This window comes from Bombina bombina, chromosome 1, assembly GCF_027579735.1.
Source record: "Bombina bombina isolate aBomBom1 chromosome 1, aBomBom1.pri, whole genome shotgun sequence".
Classification (NCBI taxonomy): Eukaryota; Metazoa; Chordata; class Amphibia; order Anura; family Bombinatoridae; genus Bombina; species Bombina bombina.
This window is the reverse complement of record NC_069499.1, coordinates 267,474,582-267,497,770: the sequence shown is the minus strand read 5'-3', so window position 1 is coordinate 267,497,770 and position 23,189 is coordinate 267,474,582. Positions and strand designations below refer to the sequence as shown.

Genomic DNA, 23,189 nt, shown 5'->3' with positions numbered 1-23,189 from the left:
TGATGGACCACAGGTTCTCAATGGGGTTCAGATCAGGTGAACAAGGAGGCCATGTCATTAGATTTTCTTCTTTTATACCCTTTCTTGCCAGCCACGCTGTGGAGTACTTGGACGCGTGTGATGGAGCATTGTCCTGCATGAAAATCATGTTTTTCTTGAAGGATGCAGACTTCTTCCTGTACCACTGCTTGAAGAAGGTGTCTTCCAGAAACTGGCAGTAGGACTGGGAGTTCAGCTTGACTCCATCCTCAACCCGAAAAGGCCCCACAAGCTCATCTTTGATGATACCAGCCCAAACCAGTACTCCACCTCCACCTTGCTGGCATCTGAGTCGGACTGGAGCTCTCTGCCCTTTACCAATCCAGCCACGGGCCCATCCATCTGGCCCATCAAGATTCACTCTCATTTCATCAGTCCATAAAACCTTAGAAAAATCAGTCTTGAAATATTTCTTGGCCCAGTCTTGACGTTTCAGCTTGTGTGTCTTGTTCAGTGGTGGTCGTCTTTCAGCCTTTCTTACCTTGGCCATGTCTCTGAGTATTGCACACCTTGTGCTTTTGGGCACTCCAGTGATGTTGCAGCTCTGAAATATGGCCAAACTGGTGGCAAGTGGCATCTTGGCAGCTGCACGCTTGACTTTTCTCAGTTCATGGGCAGTTATTTTGCGCCTTGGTTTTTCCACACGCTTCTTGCGACCCTGTTGACTATTTTGAATGAAACGCTTGATTGTTCGATGATCACGCTTCAGAAGCTTTGCAATTTTAAGAGTGCTGCATCCCTCTGCAAGATATCTCACTATTTTTGACTTTTCTGAGCCTGTCAAGTCCTTCTTTTGACCCATTTTGCCAAAGGAAAGGAAGTTGCCTAATAATTATGCACACCTGATATAGGGTGTTGATGTCATTAGACCACACCCCTTCTCATTACAGAGATGCACATCACCTAATATGCTTAATTGGTAGTAGGCTTTCGAGCCTATACAGCTTGGAGTAAGACAACATGCATAAAGAGGATGATGTGGTCAAAATACTCATTTGCCTAATAATTCTGCACTCCCTGTATGTGATTGCATCCAAATAAGATCTATAGAACAGAAAGTTGCATTTAAAGTGAAGGTCTATTTAGATGAATCGGTGCCCGGTTTTTAATAATCCTATTAAAAACAAGGGCACTTTAATTCATCAAAATTGACATTTCAAAAACTTACCTTTTAATCCTGAAAGCCGCTGCAGCGCTTCCTCCACCCGTCGCAAGCCCTCTTCGCGATTCCAAAATGACAAATCCAGCTTTGACCAATCACGGCGTTGCCTCAGGGGAGTCGTGATTGGAGGAAGCCTGAAAAGGCTTCCAACGGCCGTGGGAATCGCTGGAGCGGCTGTCAGGATTAAAAGGTACGTTTTTGAAGAAAAACAAGTGAAATGCCAATTTTTATGAATTAAAGTGCCCTTGTTTTTAATAGGATTAATAAAAACCGGGCACCAATTAATCTAAATTGACCTTCACTTTAAAACACGAAACGTTAATACTTACCTTTGAGCATTACAGAGAATGCAAGGTCATATGTACACTGTGGTATATGAACTGCTGCACTTGGAAGCCAGCTTATAAAAAAGGTATACACTGGTACCACATTTACAGACCAAGGGTTTGTTAAATTTCTATGAACTAAAATATACGGATGATTCAAGAGCATATATTCACACAGTATGTTTGAAAAGAACGGATGGATGACTGAAAAAGTTGATTTCCAAACCGGCAGATATTAGCCATAAAGTGCTGCTCCTCTACTTGCTTAAAGGGACAGTAAACACCAAAAATGTTATTGTTTAAAAAGCTAGATAATCCCTTTATTTACCATTCCCCAGCTTTACATAACCAACACTGTTATAGAAATATACTTTATATATCTGTAATTACTTTGTGTCTTTCAGACTTTCAGGCAATTAGTGCTGACTCTTAAATAACTTCACTTGCGCGAGCACAATGCTATTTATATGAAACACATGAACTAACACCATCTAGCTATGAAAAACTGTCAAATGCATTCAGAGAAGAGGCGGCCTTCAAGGGCTTAGAAATTAGCAATATAGCTTTCAACTAAGAATAACAAGAGAACAAAGCAAATTTGATGATAAAAGTAAATTAGAAAGTTGTTTAAAATCACATGATTTGGACTTTACTTGACTTTTCATCATCCTACATTGAAAGTATACCCGGCGGGTATTAAAAGGACATGATACCCAAATTTTTTCTTTGACGAAACAACTTTCCAATTTACTTCTACAGGGAGTGCAGAATTATTAGGCAAGTTGTATTTTTGAGGATTAATTTTATTATTGAACAACAACCATGTTCTCAATGAACCCAAAAAACTCATTAATATCAAAGCTGAATATTTTTGGAAGTAGTTTTTAGTTTGTTTTTAGTTTTAGCTATTTTAGGGGGATATCTGTGTGTGCAGGTGACTATTACTGTGCATAATTATTAGGCAACTTAACAAAAAAACAAATATATACCCATTTCAATTATTTATTTTTACCAGTGAAACCAATATAACATCTCAACATTCACAAATATACATTTCTGACATTCAAAAACAAAACAAAAACAAATCAGTGACCAATATAGCCACCTTTCTTTGCAAGGACACTCAAAAGCCTGCCATCCATGGATTCTGTCAGTGTTTTGATCTGTTCGCCATCAACATCGCGTGCAGCAGCAACCACAGCCTCCCAGACACTGTTCAGAGAGGTGTACTGTTTTATATTATATAATTTGCTTCAAACTCTTGGTATCCTTTGTTGAAGAAGCAGTAATGCACTACTGAGAGCTATCTAAACACATTGGTCAGCCAAATACAAGAGGTATAACCAATCAGCAGCTCCTGAGTCTACCTAGGTATCCTTTTCAACAAAGGATTAAATAGAACAAAACAAAAAATAATAGAAGTAAAATTTGAAAGTTGTTTAAAATCACATGGTCTATGTGAATCAAGTTCCCTTTACCCTTAAGTGCTGGTGGTCAGGTGTTTGTAAGGTTTGTTATGCACATAATATTAGCAGAAATACTGCAACTTCTTATAATATTTAGCATATTTTTGTCTCTAATAAACAATGTGATTTGTCACTTCTTAATTAAGTCTGTGTGCAGGATATATATTATTTACGTATAACAAATATTTTGTGTTGCACTTTTTTTTACAAATGTATCTGTCACCGAAAAGAGGTGAAATAGACATATACACAGACCACTGGCATTTTCCACATTTGTTTAGTGAACCAATGCCAGAATACACATGTCCAGTAACTCAATCAGAAAAAGCATATGATGTCTGCACTACAATGGACCTTTAAGAGTCTCAGCACACTCTTAGGGACATGTGTAAGAGGCTCAACACACACACAGACTCAGGACCCCCTGTAAAAAGAAACTTAGAACATATGTAAGGACACAGGACACCTGGTGGAGGTTTGGTACACAGTAGGGGCTTGATTTATCAAGCAAGGGCAGACAGGGACGTACATATACACCCCTCTCCGCCCCAGCTTGTGCATGCAAGTGCTCACTTTACAGACCAGGGCATATAAAAGACTTGGAACACATCTGAACAACCACATGTAGAGACCTGGGCATGTAAAGCCCTTGAAACACATGTAGAGACTGGGGCAGGTAAATCCATTGGAACACATGTAGAGACTGGGGCATGTAAATCCATTGGAACACATGTAGAGAATGGGGCAGGTAAATCCATTGGAACACATGTAGAGACTGGGGCATGTAAATCCATTGGAACACATGTAGAGACTGGGACATGTAAATTCATTGGAACACATGTAGAGACTGGGGCATGTAAATCCATTGGAACACATGTAGAGACCAGGGCATGTAGAGACTGGGGCATGTAAATCCATTGGAACACATGTAGAGACCAGGGCATGTAGAGACTGGGGCATGTAAAGCCCTTGGAACACATGTAGAGACCGGGGCATGTAAATACATTGGAACACATGTAGAGACCGGGGCATGTAGAGACCGGGGCATGTAAAGCAGTTGGAACACATGAAGAGACCGGGGCATGTAGAGACTGGGGCATGTAAAGCAGTTGGAACACATGTAGAGACCGACCAGGGCATATAAAACACTTGGAAGACATACAATATAACTACATGTAGAGACAAGGGCATGTAAAACACTTGGAAGACATACAATATAACTACATGTAGAGACAAGGGCATGTAAAACACTTGGAAGACATACAATATAACTACATGAAGAGACAAGGGCATGTAAAACACTTGGAAGACATAAAATATAACTACATGTAGAGACAAGGGCATGTAAAACACTTGGAATACATACAATATAACTACATGTAGAGACAAGGGCATGTAAAACACTTGGAAAACATGATAAAACTAACATGTAGTGACGAGGTCATGTACAACACTTGGTAAACATGATAAAACTAACATGTAGTGACGAGGTCATGTACAACACTTGGAACACATTTAAAAAAGGACTGCAAGAGAGTACTTGGCAAATCATATGAGCAACTGTAATGTTCATGTAGAGACTGGGGCATGTAAATCCATTGGAACACATGTAGAGACTGGGGCATGTAAATCCATTGGAACACATGTAGAGACTGGGGCATGTAAATCCATTGGAACACATGTAGAGACTGGGGCATGTAAATCCATTGGAACACATGTAGAGACTGGGGCATGTAAATCCATTGGAACACATGTAGAGACTGGGGCATGTAAATCCATTGGAACACATGTAGAGACTGGGGCATGTAAATCCATTGGAACACATGTAGAGACTGGGGCATGTAAATCCATTGGAACACATGTAGAGACTGGGGCATGTAAATCCATTGGAACACATGTAGAGACTGGGGCATGTAAATCCATTGGAACACATGTAGAGACTGGGGCATGTAAATCCATTGGAACACATGTAGAGACCAGGGCATGTAGAGACTGGGGCATGTAAAGCCCTTGGAACACATGTAGAGACCGGGGCATGTAAATACATTGGAACACATGTAGAGACCGGGGCATGTAGAGACTGGGGCATGTAAAGCAGTTGGAACACATGAAGAAACCGGGGCATGTAGAGACTGGGGCATGTAAAGCAGTTGGAACACATGAAGAGACCGGGGCATGTAGAGACTGGGGCATGTAAAGCAGTTGGAACACATGTAGAGACCGACCAGGGCATATAAAACACTTGGAAGACATACAATATAACTACATGTAGAGACAAGGGCATGTAAAACACTTGGAAGACATACAATATAACTACATGTAGAGACAAGGGCATGTAAAAAACACTTGGAAGACATACAATATAACTACATGAAGAGACAAGGGCATGTAAAACACTTGGAAGACATACAATATAACTACATGAAGAGACAAGGGCATGTAAAACACTTGGAAGACATACAATATAACTACATGAAGAGACAAGGGCATGTAAAACACTTGGAAGACATAAAATATAACTACATGTAGAGACAAGGGCATGTAAAACACTTGGAAGACATACAATATAACTACATGTAGAGACAAGGGCATGTAAAACACTTGGAAGACATACAATATAATTACATGTAGAGACAAGGGCATGTAAAACACTTGGTAAACATGATAAAACTAACATGTAGTGACGAGGTCATGTACAACACTTGGTAAACATGATAAAACTAACATGTAGTGACGAGGTCATGTACAACACTTGGTAAACATGATAAAACTAACATGTAGTGACGAGGTCATGTAAAACACTTGGTAAACATGATAAAACTAACATGTAGTGACGAGGTCATGTACAACACTTGGTAAACATGATAAAACTAACATGTAGTGACGAGGTCATGTACAACACTTGGTAAACATGATAAAACTAACATGTAGTGACGAGGTCATGTACAACACTTGGTAAACATGATAAAACTAACATGTAGTGACGAGGTCATGTAAAACACTTGGTAAACATGATAAAACTAACATGTAGTGACGAGGTCATGTACAACACTTGGTAAACATGATAAAACTAACATGTAGTGACGAGGTCATGTAAAACACTTGGTAAACATGATAAAACTAACATGTAGTGACGAGGTCATGTACAACACTTGGTAAAGATGATAAAACTAACATGTAGTGACGAGGTCATGTACAACACTTGGTAAACATGATAAAACTAACATGTAGTGACGAGGTCATGTACAACACTTGGTAAACATGATAAAACTAACATGTAGTGACGAGGTCATGTACAACACTTGGTAAACATGATAAAACTAACATGTAGTGACGAGGTCATGTAAAACACTTGGTAAACATGATAAAACTAACATGTAGTGACGAGGTCATGTAAAACACTTGGTAAACATGATAAAACTAACATGTAGTGACGAGGTCATGTAAAACACTTGGAACACATTTAAAAAAGGACTGCAAGAGAGTACTTGGCAAATCATATGAGCAACTGTAATGTTCACTGTGGTGTAGAAGACAAAGACTGAAAAAGTGCTTCAGAGTACTGCAACTGTATAATACTGAACAAAGCAGGATATGCAGTTTCTTTCCATTATGTTGAGGTAAGTGGATTTTTAGATGTTTTGTGAATAACAGGTGAGCAAAAACATCTATTTACATTACTTGCAATAAACAGCATTAGTCACCAGCCCAGAGGCAGAACTTTTTTTCAATTTCTGCAATGAGATTTATTTTTTTTTGTGAACAATTTTCTGCAGGTCATTTTGAAATAAAATCCATTTTTAAATTAGACTATTACACTATAGCTCAACTAAAATGTGTTGATTAACTGGAGGATAAAGCAATTTTTAAAGTTTTATCATGTATTGCAGCGGTTGAAAATAGGACAGCGTTGCAAGAGTCCCATTCTTTCTGCAGACAGGCTGCATTTTCTGACATCTCACATCACAGCATGTTCTGCCTCTGGGGTCCCCAGTTAAACAGTATAAAATGGTTTAGCCATTTGTTATGATGGTAGAAATGTATGTCCATGTATATCTGAAATCACGGATACCCCAAGCACGTGGAAACCTGCTATCAACATGCTTAATATTCAAATTCTCAGTGAAAGGTTCCACAAAATAACATAGGAATTGACTGGGTTGGAGAACGGTTTCCTAAATTACAGGCTTCATATTAATCAATATGTATCTGGGATCAGTGTGATACTAAGTACAAGTAGACCTCAGATCACTAAAAGCAGAACTAGATTTGATTACAGTTACACTGAACATGTGAACATCTGGAACTACTGTGACACTGAACACGTACATACTGCTTCTGAGCACAACCATGCCTAGTCAGACAGAGCAGGAATTACTAAACTGCTTACTAAACAATCATGGCCCTTAGTAGAAAAGTATAAAATAAAATTAGCCTTCTATTGTTAGCAGAAATTATAAAATGCATTACAGTAGCATCAGTCAATGAAAATGTGATCTAAATCACAAACATAACTTTCACTGACTCCAAATACATAGCAATGCAAAAGTTGTTTTTTAGTACATCCAAAAAAAAAGTACATCATAAAATGGATCTGATCCCCTCTCTCTCTTCTTTTAGTCTATTTATTACATTTAATTTAAGCTTATGCTTTCTTAAAGGGACAGTATAAATCAATTTTCATATAACTGCAGGCAATAGACACTACTATAATGAATAATATGCACAGATAATGATATAAAAATCCAGTACAAAACCGTTTAAAAACTTGAAGCTCCCGATTTAGCACTGTTTAAAAGGTTACTGGAACACCAACTACAAGTGGGAAAAAGCAGACACTCTCCCCTTTCCTTTGCATATGAAAATACTCTTTACACAAACAGGAGCAAGCTGGAGTAGGTATACATCAGTATTCTTCTAAAACTTGGTTAGAAGTCTGAAAATCAGAGCAATGTTATTTAAGAATAAGCAAAACTATCCATAAAAACAAACAAACGAACAAAACACACAACTGTATGGGCTATATAAATAAACCATCTACAAAACATTTATGCAGAGAAAAATCTAGTGTATAATCATGTCCCTTTAAATGTTTTTTCCCCAAAAACCATTAACTATATGGACTTCCTTTTCAGCAGCGAACAGATTTAAAAAAAGTGAAGTTTGAGGACTGCATTATAGGAGGGAGTGGGCGTCAATGAACTGAAATGCAAAGGGATTCAATTTGGCAGCCACAGGTCTGCACATTCACCATGTCGTTTGCACAGGCTTTTCTTTTATTAATATATCAGTTCTATGTCTGATAGTATTACAATTACAGACTCTAAATAAAGGTTGTGCAAAATCAATTAGTAATTACATTGCGTTTTGCTGTCTTCCATTTGCAATGCAGCTATTATCCTCAGACTGGTTGACTTCTTTTCTGACAATGAAGTGTTAGGTCAGGAACAAAACGGAACAGAAAGGAGGCACCCAACGCTTAACACCAAAAGCTTCCCGTATGTGTCTATAATTATATGCTCAGGTCTGCAGGTTTCAGTCTTGCACATTTTATTGCTATGAGGGTTTTGAAAAGTTGCAATGCTGATATATCTTTAGTTAATCTGGTTTCTAACCAGGTGGTGTTTTGTTTTTAAGCTAAATAGAAGTTTACAAGTCACTGAGAAAGACGGGGAAGCCTTACCCTGGGGGCAATCCCAGTATAACAGCACATGATACAATGGTGGTTTTATATGCCGTAACGACCAGTCCTTTCCATCTGACCTTAAAATTATGGCCTATACTTTAGGCTTTGACAAAGTTATCTAAATTCTAAATACAAATATTTATATACATCTATACAAACGGTATATAGTTATATACACAGGCAGTATTGAACCTATTCTACTGTATCCAGTTTTGGGTGGCTGTGTAGGGCTTTAAATGACATATGTTTAAAGCCATTAATTGTCTATGTTGGTCTATATTCTAAGTGGACAGAAAAGAGAAGTGGTAGGAGAAAAAGCACAAATGGATGCTTAAACCTATACGAGTATGTCTTTTAGAAAGGAAAAATATTACTTCCAATACTTATTTAAACTAAAAATTAAGTCTTTTTGCTAAATTATGCCATGAAGAAAACAGATTGTATCCGTGTATTAATGCCTAAGAGTATTTAAGACAAACAGCTAAAAGTACAGATTCAAATAAATTATATTTAAAGGGACAGTCTAGGCCAAAATAAACTTTCATGATTTAGATAGAGCATGTAATTTTAAACAATTTTCCAATTTACTTTTATCACCAATTTTGCTTTGTTCTCTTGGTATTCTTAGTTGAAAGCTTAGCCTAGGAGGTTCATATGCTAATTTTTTAGACCTTGAAGCCCACCTCTTTCAGATTGCATTTTAACAGTTTTTGCCCACTAGAGGGTGTTAGTTCACGTATTTCATATAGATAACACTGTGCTCGTGCACAAGAAGTTATCTGGGAGCAGGCACTGATTGGCTAGACTGCAAGTATGTCAAAAGAACTGAAAAAGGGGCAGTTTGCAGAGGCTTAGATACAAGATAATCACAGAGGATAAAAGCATATTATTATAACTGTGTTGGTTATGCAAAACTGGGAAATGGGTAATAAAGGGATTATCTATCTTTTAAAACAATAAAAATTCTGGTGTAGACTGTCCCTTTAATATGTTAAAACAAATGGTCTAAATGTGTCTAGTCATAGGCTCATTAATATAAAAAAAATGTAGTTTTGTTACAAATGGTAGGAGAAACCATTTGTAACAAATTTACATGTTTTATATTAATGAGCCTATGACTAGAAACATTTAGACCATTTGTTTTAACATATTAAATATAATTTATTTAAATCAGTACTTTTAGCTGTCTTAAATACTCTTAGGCATTAATACACGGGTACAATACGTTTTCTTCATGGCATAATTTTGCAAACAGACTTCATTTTTAGTTTAAATAAGTATTGGAAATAATATTTTTCCTTTCTAAAAGACATACTCGTATAGGTTTAAGCATCCATTTGCGCTTTTTCTCCTACCACTTCTCTTTTCTGTCCACCATGAATTGATATTTAAAGGGGGAATATCATAGGAGATTTAGCTTACCTTTAAAATTAGCAGCGCAAGAAAGATTTACCCAAATGCTTGGTCTATATTCTAATCCTTTATAAAAAGTTCTCAGTACTTTACTTAAAGGGTATACAACAATTTTCATTTAACTGCATGTAAAATATGCTACTATAAAGAATAATATGCACAGATACTGATATAAAAATCCAGTGTAAAACCTTCTTAAAAAAAAAAAAAAACACTCACTTAGAAGCTCCCAATTTAACACTGTTAATGAGATAAGCCTGGGACACCCACTGAAAGAGGTTGATAACAGAACCCCCCTCCCCTGCATATGAAACGACCCATTATACAAACAGCAGCAGTCTGACGTTTGTATACATCAGTATACATCTAAAATGTTGTGGCTTCGCTTGGTTAGGAGTCTAAAAACCAGAACAGAAAATAAATCTACAAAACATTTAGGCAAAGAAAAATCTAGTGTATAATGTCCCTTTAAATGGACATGAAACAACATTTTTCTTTCAGGATTCAGATAGAGCATACATTTTTAAACAACATTCATGGTAACTTCTATTATCAATTTTACTTTAATCACTTGGTATCCTCTGTTGAAGGAGAAGCAATGCAATACTGAGAGCTAGCTGGAAATATTGGTAAGCCAATAAGAAGAGGCATATGTGTGCAGCTACCAATCAGCAGCTAGCTTCCAACTCATGAGCCTACCAAGATATGCTTTTCAATAAAGGATACCGAGTGACTAAGCAGATTTGATAACAGAAGTAAATTGGAAAGGTTTTTTTTTGTTATTGTATGTTCTATCTGAATCATGAAGGAAAGATATTGAGTTTCATGTCCCTTTAAGTCTAAGGTTATTGTTCTAGATAAATCATTTTATAAGTTTATCTAAAGTATCAAAATATATCTCATTGTATGTAGCATTTTTCTATAAAATACCTCCAAACTATTGTATTTAATTGAGTAACAATTGTTATTGTCACAGGCTCTTTCCACTACTTGAAAATGTATTTGTATTATGACCCTGGGGAAAAGTCTGTGGATTTCTTGCCCAATCTTATTTGAGGGATATGGCTGTACCTAACTGAGGAGGCCCAAAGGAGGTGGAAACAATCATTGCCATTTCCCTTAAGATGAGAATTCCTGGTATTTCGGGGCTGGACTGTTAGGGGGGGGGGGATCAGACTAATATACTTCAGGAAAGTTCTCCTCAGTCATAAGCACAATTGGGTAAAAAGAAGCTACTACCAGGCGGTAACTGGGCAATAGAACAAGTCACTGTGCTGCTGTTTGTTCCTGGCAGATTGCTTCTCTTTCTGTAGGTACTACTTAAAAATGCACAAACCATTAATTAAACGATGTACCCGACAGCCAATTTAGTGCTGATGATAGAGGAAGGTGTAGATAGTGCATTATCAGGTGATGGAAGGAAACAGTTCATAATCAGCAAAATGTGTATAACTGTACTCTAAAAGAAATTGTTTAAAATAAATATATAGGCATTTTATTGACTTTACATGGACTAGTGGTGAATGCACATTCACATGGCCTACAATCATATACTGATTAGGTCATGGACATGAAATAATTAAACAAGCATTTTCACAAAGATATGCAAAAAACTGCACACCTAATTAATATTTTACAAGCCTTCTAATATAGGATCAGACATTCTGATATTAACTTCTAAAACTGGCTCCATCACTTAATATTTAATAATCTGCTTATTTAACCTCTTGTTGAATATTATCTGAAAGGGACACTACACTAGATTTTTCTTTGCATAAATGTTTAATAGATTATCCATTTATATAGCCCACCTGGGAGTGCTTTTGTAACAATGTATAGTTCTGCTCATTTTTTAATAACATTGAGCTCATTTTCAGACTCCTAACCAAGCCCCAAAGTATCAGATGTAGACCTAGGTCTAGATTTCCTGCTTTCTCATACCCTTTCACTGGGTGTCCCAGCCTAACCTCATCAACAATAATAAACTGGAAACTTCTAAAAGGTTTTATACTGAATTGTTAGATCAGTATCTATGCATATCCTTTTTATAGTGGTGTCTATTACATGCAGTTATATGAAAAAATGTATGCACTGTCCATTAAGTGCAACTATAATCAGTTTATCTATAGTCTTACATGTTTCTTTTTGCAGAGATAGCGGGTTTCAGTGGTTACTGAAAATGCTTGTGATGTTAGCGGTTGCCAAGGAAACCTGATTTGGCGCCTTTTCACAGTGTTTCTGAAGCCCATATGCTGTGGGTGAGTCTAATGGTTTATAAAGGGCGAGTATGCCGTTTTTCTTTAACATGAGGAAGGGGAGTTTTCCCCCAAAATGTTGTATAGTTAGAATTACAGGTTAAACAACTCATTTTCAAATGCTCATAACTTTAGAATGGCCGATGCATTTTGCTGTTTGCAGTTTACTTTTGTCTGGCATTATCTACAAACCTTGATAGTATGAAGTATTTAGTATTGTTGGGGTTTTAGGATGTAAAAAACAAACAAAACAAAAAAAAAAAAACACATTTTTCCACAGTATGAGGGTTTTTAAACAACACTACAGGGGGAAACTATTGTATCAATCTTGTAGTAAAACTAGAGATATAAAGCTGCAATTATGCACAGATCTTGTTTTAATTTCTAGATCTCTTTGAGATTTCGTTTGCTGTCATTATAAAATCGGTCTTATGCACAGTTTTGGGTACAGACCTGGCCACATAAAAGACTACACAATGATAAAGATTGGTCTAGTCGTATAATACAGCCCTTAAAAGTAAATGGTATAACATCAAAAAAACTAGAACTTTTAATTAGGAAATGTAAAAATCTGAGAAATAGAAAAGATAAATGAAGAATTATTTTTTTTCCATAATTTAAGTTGGAATACATCTCTATTCAAAATACTTTGCATATGGAGTTCATTTCACCTGTGTCACTGATGGAAAACAGCAAGAGACTGCCAATAGTATAGGGGACTTATGTACTGGACTTCACTGGTTCAGCAGATAGTATTTTTCTATTTTAATAGTCATGTATCAGAGCATAAACTCAAATACACACACAAAATAAAAAAATACCACCGTTGCGTAGCTTAACTGCTTCAGGAATAATTGGACATAAATATATGTCATGAATAGATGGCAATATAGGGTCCTGTTGACATATTCAGAGAAGAGCACAGGTTTTAAAAGAGTCAGACTCTTTCTGGCAGAACAGGTCATAGTACACATGCCTAGAGCCAATCACTTTCCTTGGTATGTGCCAACCCAAAAGCCATCTCTAGTCTACCAGAGAGGTTGTGTAATTTAGTTTTTTAAAAGCGGGTACCAACATTCGACTCTTTTCAGAGCCAGATTTACCCATTTGGAAGTGCAACAAACAAAATATGCTAGATTAGGGCTTTTTTGGTTGCCCTGGCTCTAAGGTTTGCCTGCAGAGATGCATACAGAGGAGTTTATAAAACTTGCATCCTCAAAGTGTTGCACTTTATTGTGTGTGGCATGCTGGGTGGGAATGTAGTTCCCGTACACAAAATGGAACTGCAATATCCAGCATGCCATGTGAACAATGTGATCTGTAATTAGAAGCAGAGTAGCAACACTGGCACACAAAGGGAGCAGACCCTACAACAGCACTGACAGTGTGTAGGCATGGAATTTACAGGTACATAAAGTTAGATTTGACAGGCACCTTCAAATTAGGCCCTGGCATCCTGGTTTAGAGCCCCTAAGACACCCACTGATGTCCCCCATGCCCTCTGCCCGCAGCAGGAAAGATTGTTAAAATGACATTCTCTATCCAAACAATTTCAATTTGATTCTGACTTTACTAGACCTTTAAAGTGAAGGTCAAGTTTCATCAATGATTGCCCGGTTTTTAAAAATACTTTTAAAAACAGGGGCACTTTAATTGATGAAAATTTACAATGCACTGGATTTGAAGAAATACTTACCTTTTACTTCTGCTAAACCGGATCGCCAATCTAAGCCTCAGTTCCTCTGTACTGACGTCAGAAATGACAAAACCGACTTCCTCCAATCATGGCTTGCACCCCAGAGCGTCCAGCTCGTGATGCCCGGCTGTGATTGGAGGAAGCCAGTTTCGTCATTGCTGTGGTCTACAGCAGGAAGAAGAAGGAGGGGGCTCGTTGATCCGGCTTTGCAGGAGTAAAAGTATTTCTACAAATCCAGTGCAATGTTAATTTTCATCAATGAAAGTGCCCCTGTTTTTAAAAGTATTTTTAAAAACCGGGCACTCATTGATGAAAATTGACCTTCACTTTAAAGGGACAGTCTACTTGAAAATTGTTATTGTTTAAAAAGAGAATCCCGTTATTACTCATTCCTCAGTTTTGCATAACTAACACATAATTTTCCTTTTACCTAAGCTCCTGTAGATGACTCATTATCTCAGTGCTTTTTAGAATGTTGCATTTTAGCCAATTAGTGCTTGCTCTTTTATAAACATAGGAGTCAAATCCATTAAGCTACACTCCACTACCAGCAGGAACACAAAATATCTATTGGACTATTCAGGCAGCTCCAATTCCATACTTTTTGGGCAGTGTGCCATTTGTATTCTCAGAGGCAGGTATCAAATTGCAGTATAAACATTCTGTTTAGAAAATCAATAGTCCTTGTCACCTCTTCTGGAAGGAATCAAATGCAAATTCTGCAGAGGTACTTCCAAGAAACATGGAAGTTATTTTATTATTATTTTTATTTTTTTAAAGTATGCCAAGTTAATTCATATAGCTTACAAGACTGCCTTGTTTCCATAGTTGTAAGGCTTGAATATTAAGACACTAGCACACTCCCTGAGGCTCATTAGTCAGAGCCAATCAGGGAAGGCATACTTTGGTAGGTACCAAGAGATCACAATGGTCCTGCACATGCGATGTACACAACACCACTGCCTTCAATGCGTTTGACAGTTACAACTCATACATGAATTCATAAGCAAATGCACATAGCACTCACCTAAAGAATGAGGCATGTGGAGGATATGTGCATAATAGATAAGGAGCTCTCTGCTCATGTGACCATGCGTGTGCCTTATATCTCATCAGTAGGCAATTGGCTCATTATAATAAGAGCTGCTATTGCCTGCTTTACTGGGGGGATATAAAGGATTTTTTAAAGGGATATCTAGAATTCTGCACACTTATATTTTCACCTAAGCTAACACAGCACAGTATGTTTTTAATGTACAATAGCGAATGAAAAAGCTTTTATATTGTGCATACTTTTATGTCTGTTTAATTCATATGTTACTTTATAGACATTTTCTGTATTATAGACTAAACTTAGCATTAATTAAATGATAATCTTACATGTCAGTTTTAAAGTTTACTTTTTCATCTTCAAGACAGAATCCATTTTTTAAATTATATAATTAATAGCAATACAGAACAGAGTAAAATAATCTGAAGGGATATAAAACAGCACTCCTTTGGGGGGAGATTAAATATAAAAAGAAACAGATTGTAAAAAAAATGTTTTCCTTGGAAAATTAGCACTTAGAATATCACTGTAGCCCCTCAGTGTGCTGAGTGTGGAGACATTTTTAAAACTTAAGTTTCATTTTGCCAGTTCTGAGCATGAGTAAATCTGACAATTTTAAACAAATTTCCAATTTACCTTTAGCATCAAATTTGCTTTGTTTTCATTGTATTCTTTGTTGAAAGCTAAACCTAGGTATGCGTATAGGCTGATGTCTAAGCCATTTAAAGGGACAGTCAAGTCCAAAAAAAAAAACTTTCATGATTTAAATAGGGCATGCAATTTTAAACAACTTCCCAATTTACTTTTATCACCAATTTTGCTTTGTTCTCTTGGTATTCTTAGTTGAAAGCTAAACCTAGGAGGTTCATATGCTAATTTCTTAGACCTTGAAGACTGCCTCTAATCTGAATACATTTTGACCACTAGAGGGCATTAGTTCACATGTTTCATATAGATAACATTGAGCTCATGCACGTAAAGTGACCTAGGAGTGAGCACTGATTGGCTAAACTGCATATCTGTCAAAAGAACTGAAATAAGGGGGCAGTCAGCAGAAGCTTAGATACAAGGTAATTACAGAGGTAAAACATGTATTATTATAACTGTGTTGGTTATGCAAAACTGGGGAATGGGTAATAAAAGGGATTATCTTTCTTTTTAAAAAATAAAAATGCTGGTGTTGACTGTCCCTTTAAGGCCGCCTCTTATCTCAGTGAATTTTGGCAATTATAAGCCAGCACCAATTGGCTAAAATGCAAGTCTGTCAAAAGAGATACGGGGCAATCTGTAGAGGCTTAGATACAAGGTAATCACAGAGCTAAAAAGTATATTAATATAACTGTGTTGGTTATGCAAAACTTGGGAATGGATAATAAAGGGATTATCTATCTTTTAAACAATAAAAAACTTTTGGTTTAAACTGTCCCTTTGATACTAAACCAACCCTGGAAACGTGACATCATGCTAGATAAGCCTTCCTCTAGACACCACATCCTCATTGTAGAACTATAACATTAACTGATGGACAAAAAGTTAAAAAAAAAAAGTTAAAATCCATTTAAATAATAAAACATATTTCAATTATTTCTATTAAGTATAAACCACTGCTTAGTGGTTACAACACTGAAACAGGCTGTTTAGTATCCCTTTAAACAGATGTAAGGAATATTACACAGTTCATATTTATATATCCCTAACATAATTGAATTCCTACTGATATTTTGCTATCACTTCTTCTGTAACACTACTCTACATATGAAATACTTATTTTTCTCCCCAATAAATCAGATTGTTGCAAGACACTCAGTGGAATGATGAGCACTGAAAAACAATGTAGGCTGTAATATTACGTAGCCCCACAATCCTATTTCTGTCAGTCTGAAAATGTCTACGAAATATAACATTTCAAGTAGGCTAATTTTATTTTTTGACTCATTAGTCAATACGTAATGTTTTAATTTAAACTAGCAACATAAAAGTAATAAACAACATGTTCCAAATTGTCAGGTTTTATTATAAAAAAACAAATTGCTTGGTTATAATAATATGTGTTTAACCCTGCATGCTTCTGTTAAACGACTTATGTGATTAAAGGGACATGTAACCCTAAAAAAAAAAGTCTTTAATGATTCAGATAGAGATTACTTCTTGGTATTCTTTGTTAAAGTAGCAACAAACCACTGCTCGGAGCTAGCTGAAAGCATTGGGTGAGCCAATGACAAGTGGCATATATGTATGTATAGTCACCAATCACCAGCTCCTAAACAAATGCTAGATAGAATGAAGCATTCAAAGGAAATATTAGTCTGAGAATAACATGTAGATGTATTTTTTAACGTTTCATTAGCTGTTTAAATAGTGACAAAGTAAGTGTAAAGTTTTAGTGTCTATAAAACAAAGGAAGCTGCCATGTTGTAACTTGGGTTACCTTCTCTGCTGTTGCCAATTTGGGACAATTATAAATAGGTCACTAAAATGTGCAGCCAATACCCTATGTTTGTTAATAAAGAAGATTTAAAATAGAATGTGCAGCCAATGGTTGTGTGAAAAATAACATTGTTCTGCACCTCCATTTCTAATGGAATTAGAGGAAAAAGGGGCCAAAATAAATAACGAAAGTTTTTTTTTTATATATACTATTTATCATTTTATATCACCATCTCAAAGTGTTTAATGTGCCTTTAACCTACCAAGAAAATGAAGCAAATTTGATAAAATAAGTTTGGAGTACAAAAACTAGAAGCAGTACTGATTGCGTTAGAGTGATGTTAATATTTTTGCACCCCCCCCCCCCCTTCCAAAACTAGGCCATAATGCTCAAAACTGAATTTATTATTTTATATGCACAAACGTGGCCAACATTTACTGTTCAACAAATGTGACCCAGAATCTGTCCAGCTGTGCACGTGAATGCCACAGAGGAGGAAGATAGTGGTCTCACAACCTGGTCTTAGCCAGTACAATTATTAATGTGTGTGTGTTATGTGGTGACAGTAGCCCAGGTAAGTGTGACACATTTTCTGTGTGTATAAATCCTGTACGCTAGACACAGGCCCGAAGACTGAGTGACTGTGCACTAAAGAAGTAATGTGTGTTAAGTTAATGACAAATATCTGTTGTATATTAGTGACGATATATCAGAGTGTGTAACTTCATATAGTGGATGCAATTTACTTCAGGTCTCAAGATATACATCTTTCTCTTGTTATCCTTTGTTGAAACTTAGGTATGCTCTCATGAATGCATAGGAGCTAAGTAAGCTAAGAAGCCTGTATTCAACTTGAGCATTATATGACAGCAGTGTTTGGAGAAATGTGAAGATAAGAACACTTTGGGCTCGATTTATCAATCAAGGGCAGATAGGGGCGTACATATTCACCCTTGTCTGCCCCAGATCTCCTCTGGCGGGCAGCAATCAGCAGCCCGATTTTAACATTGCACACGAGCGCTATTTTGGTCTGGCATGCAACCCCGCACCACACAGCCAATCACAAGCAGGCAGGACCTGTCAATTTACCCGGTCGGGAGGGTAGGGAAGCAGCGGTCTGATGAGCGCCGCTTGATAAATCCTGAGTGCAGGTTCTCTTGTGAAAACCTGCAGTCGAAGGTAGAAGGGCTTGATAAATTGAGCCCTTTAGGGCTGCAGTGCTTGAAACATTGTAAAGATAAAAGTGCATTAGAAAGCTCGTTTTTTTTAATTGTACACTTTGAATCATGAAAAAAAAATTATATATATATATATATATATATATCTGCTTTAAGTATTATTGCGTACAGATTAATGGCAGGTATGGAGTATAAATAAGGGACAGGAATTGTAGCAGTAACATGAAAGAGAAAAGAGGGTTTGTAGCAGTGTGCATACTACTGACAGTATATGTACTAAAACAGGTTTCAGTGTACTTTCTAGTAACAGGTATGTATTCAATTGACAGATGATATGCTTAATAATAGTGCATGAATCAGTAAAAGGTTATCAGTGTGTGAGTGTGTATACTAGGAATGTATATCCTGTGTGTGCTAATCATTGACTATTTTTTAAAAAATGGCTCTTAGCATAGATGTGTAAAGAGACAGTTTTTTAAATAGTCTGTGTGTGCAATGCATTTATATCCACCATGGCACCATAAAATAGTTGAAAGAAGAAAAAAAAAAAACTAGCAAAGTTAATACATCTCTATTGAGAGCCTAACCTGTTAAACATATGAGAATCAAACAAGCATGTGACTCAGGGGCAGGTGTCAATCTTTTTTCACAAAAGTTATAAATGTCTGCCGTAATCAGTTTACTTAATAATTACAGATGAATGAGTGAAGTGTCAATGTGTGTACTAACCACAGGCTCAATGCTTGAAAACGCAAGTGATAAGTGTGAATTAGAGACTGTACCAGTGATGCATAAATCAGAAAGCAAAATACATTGGAATTGCCACTTTAAAAAAACTTTACTTGCTTTGATAAATTACCCTGATGATTAAAGAAAAAGCTTCAGCACCGAGCATTAAAAATCAAAATGAAGATGCTGTTAATTACAGTGTTTATATTTATGTAAGGAACACTGGAGTCAAAATTAAACTCTCATGATTCAGATACAGTGCCCAATTTTAAACAAAACTTTTCCATTTATTTCATTCTCTTGGTATCCTTTATCAAAGCTTCTCTTCTTTCCATAAGCATATACTAAGGTAGGCTCAAGAGTCTTATAAACATCTTTGTAAATATAGCTGCTAGCTTGCACTTAATACGTGCACATTCCTGAGCCTACCTCAGTATGCTGTCATGGAAAGAAGTTACAGTTTAACAAGGTATAAGAAGAGTAAGAGGCATGCTTGATAACAGATGCAAACTGAAAAATTGCATGTTCTTTCTCAATCAAGAAAGTTTACTTTTGATTTCTGTCATTATAAAATATGCCCCATATTGATTTCCTTTTACAATAACTAACACTGTGTTTTAGAAAAAACACATTTGCAAAATATTGATTAAATAATAATAAATGAATAACTATGCATAACAATACACATTTGCCGCTAGAACAGGAACATTACTATTTAATACGGATTACATTTTCCAGGTCATATATGTACAGAATTAAGCTTGGAGAAGTGTAGAGACACATTCTGCCCCCAAATCTTAGGCTGGACAGCCATGCTGCATATATTGCTCATCAGAGAGCAACAAATCTAAGGATGCCATAATTCCTAAGTCTCTCATTTCTACCTATACATAAACACCAATCTTAAAACTGGTAGAAATGTGTCAATCTTTACAAACACCTATACATTAGTATAGAAATACAAATATAGGTTTTAATAGTATATAACACTTGTATTGCAGATATGACTCACCCAACAATATGTAAACAAAAAATAAATGAAATATACCATACATTCTGTATAACAGTACCTAAACATTGCACATTAATGTTAAATCACACACATATATACATATATATATATATATATAAATAATACATATTTACACACATTATGTGACCTAAATGCTTTATATTATACTAAATAACAGAATAAATAATTTTGCACTACCAAAATCTAGGTTGCTTGTTATATACATAATATATAACACACCTCTCTATATAATACAGCCACTCTGTAAAACGTAGTTCTTTATACAATATATATATATATATATATATATATATATATATATATATATATATATATATATATATCTTACTCAGTAATACAGTATGTAACTCGTTACGTCTAACGCATTTTAGACCTTCTCTTTCCATATTGTATGCAAACAACCCACACGTATATCTTATAGTATGGAACTACATGTAAAGATTGTTATACATTATGAGCATATCTACATATTTCAGTATGCATTTAACCATACAGTATAGAACAAAATAGTATATATATATATATATATATATATATATATATAGACACACTTTAACTGCCTGTATACAGTTACCAGCACAAAACAGCTAAGATATTCTGCATTTTATCATATACGCCCAGCGTGTCACTCTCTCTCTCTATTACACAGTAATATATATCTCTGTGACTCACTCTGGCTCCCGATCGCCGCTCATGGTCCCCCCTCACCGGGCTCCGCTCCGGGGATGTCTGCGGGGAGGCTCCCTGGAGAGCCTCATGGTGATTATTTTGAGGCCGATTAGTTTTCGAGAAGGAGTCCGTGAATATTGATACAAAAAGTCGCGGCCGGGCCAAGCCTGTTCCAAGCATCCGTGTGAGAGAGCATCTACAGCGGCCCCACCTCCTTGAGCTGCCCGCTGCACTCCCCCTGCTGGAGGTGGGAGAGAGATGGAGAGGGGAGGGGTAGAGGGAGAGAAGCATGGAAGGGGAGAGGTTGAGGTGGGGGAGAAAAGGAACTTGAATGATTGAGGGAGAAAGAGTAAGGAAAGAGGAGGGGTTTAAAGAGGTGGAGTGGAGAATTAAATGAAGGGTGTATGAAAGGAAGAAAGACAGTGAGTGCAGAAACAGGGAAGTAGGGAAAAAACATAAAAAGAGAGAAGGGGTGAGTAGAAGAATAATGAAAAAGGAGTGAGACATGAAATGGGAGAAGTGGTAAAAAATAAGAAGTGTGAAAGGACGGAGAATGTGAACATGTGTATAGGAAGAAACAATGAAATGAGCATAAATAGCAGAAAGTGATATAGGGTGGCAACTTGATGTGGAAGAGATATAGAAATTGAAAAAAAAAAGATTAGGAAATGAGACTAAATACAATGAGGAAAGTCCAAATGTTTACAAGAGAGAAATTATGATGTGCAAAGGGATTTGAGGCAAACAGGTATCCTTATCAGAATGGCAAATGCAAGATTGTCTTGAGGAACAGTGCTCCTCATGAAGACACATTTTGGAATGCTAAAATCTTTATTTTTATATTACCTTGATGTTTAGCAAAGTCTGCCGCAACTGATCCTCTTTCCTACCCCATATCCTCCAATGAATGAACTCTACACCTTTGTTTTAGACCATAACATATTGGTTTGCAAAAAAGGTGACCATGAAGCTAAGTATCAAGAATGGTGGGGCCCTGATCATCTGCTACCTATTTTCTCTCATCTTACTATTTGCTCTGCATAGAACACTAAATATGTAAATACAAAAGCACAATGTAGCAAATTTAGGACAGTTTGCACAATTCAGGTATTGGGGCACTACAGTAATGAATGAGGAAAATTTGGAGCAACTCTCAACTCCATAAGAAGTCACTACACCACTATTGATATTTCCTGTTACTGTACTACAGTTTCCTTTAACTCCTAACCTTGCTGACCTTGTCATCTGCACACATATCTTATTAGCTGAGTGTCTCCAAAACTAAGCTTCTTATCTCCCCCCCTTCTTCCAAAATCTTGGCTGTCCAACTTTTATAAATGTGGATAATACCATAATTACCCTAACCCTGCATGCCTAATATCTTGAGGTCACACTTAACTCAGATCTTTCATTCATTCCTCACATCCAGTCTTTGGCCGATTCTTGCCATTTCTACCCTAAAAAACATCTCCAAAATGTGCAACTTCCTCACACAAGACACAACTAAGAATTGAATCCATCCTTTCTGGTCTCCCCATCCTTTCTGGTTCTTTGCTCTCTCATGAACTCCTTCTCTCTTCCTTTCTTGTTATTGCCACACAGTCCTGTCTACAGGACTTCTCCAGAATGTCCTCTATCTTGTGGAACTCTTTGCCTCACTCAGCAGGAATCTCCTCTTAGTCTTCATAGTTTTAAAGGGATACTAAACCCAATTTTTTGTCTTTCATTACTCAGAGCATGCAATTTTTAGCAACTTTGTAATTTACTCATATTATCAAATTTTCTTCATTCTCTTGCCATCTTTATTTAAAAAGCAGGAATGTAAAGCTTAGGAGCCGGCCCATTTTTGGTTCAGAAGTTGGGTTATGCTTGCTTATTGGTGGCTAAATGTAGAGAATTAAGACATTTTTTTAATAGGAGTAAATTAGAAAGTTGCTTAAAATTGCATGCTCTGTCTGAATCATGAAAGAAAAAATGTGGGTTTCATATCCCTTTAAAGACTCTAATGTTTGGGGATGGATATAATGTATGCTAACCCTTTCTTACCTTAGTTCCTAA

The 23,189-nt window shown here is 36.5% G+C and overlaps 1 protein-coding gene across 2 annotated transcripts in view; it reads right to left on the bottom strand.

The window, feature by feature from the left end:
* Positions 1-21,448, bottom strand: part of SPRED1 (sprouty related EVH1 domain containing 1) — a 274,558-nt gene extending 253,110 nt beyond the window's left edge. Inside the window, exon 1 of one of the 2 annotated variants that reach the window (XM_053697963.1) lies at positions 21,135-21,448. In XM_053697963.1, the coding sequence (XP_053553938.1) occupies positions 21,135-21,157 (23 nt within the window). In that variant the 5' untranslated portion in view covers positions 21,158-21,448. The remainder of the gene's footprint in view (positions 1-21,134) is intronic. The other variant, XM_053697964.1, reaches the window with a different exon arrangement.
* Between the last annotated feature and the right edge of the window lie 1,741 nt (positions 21,449-23,189).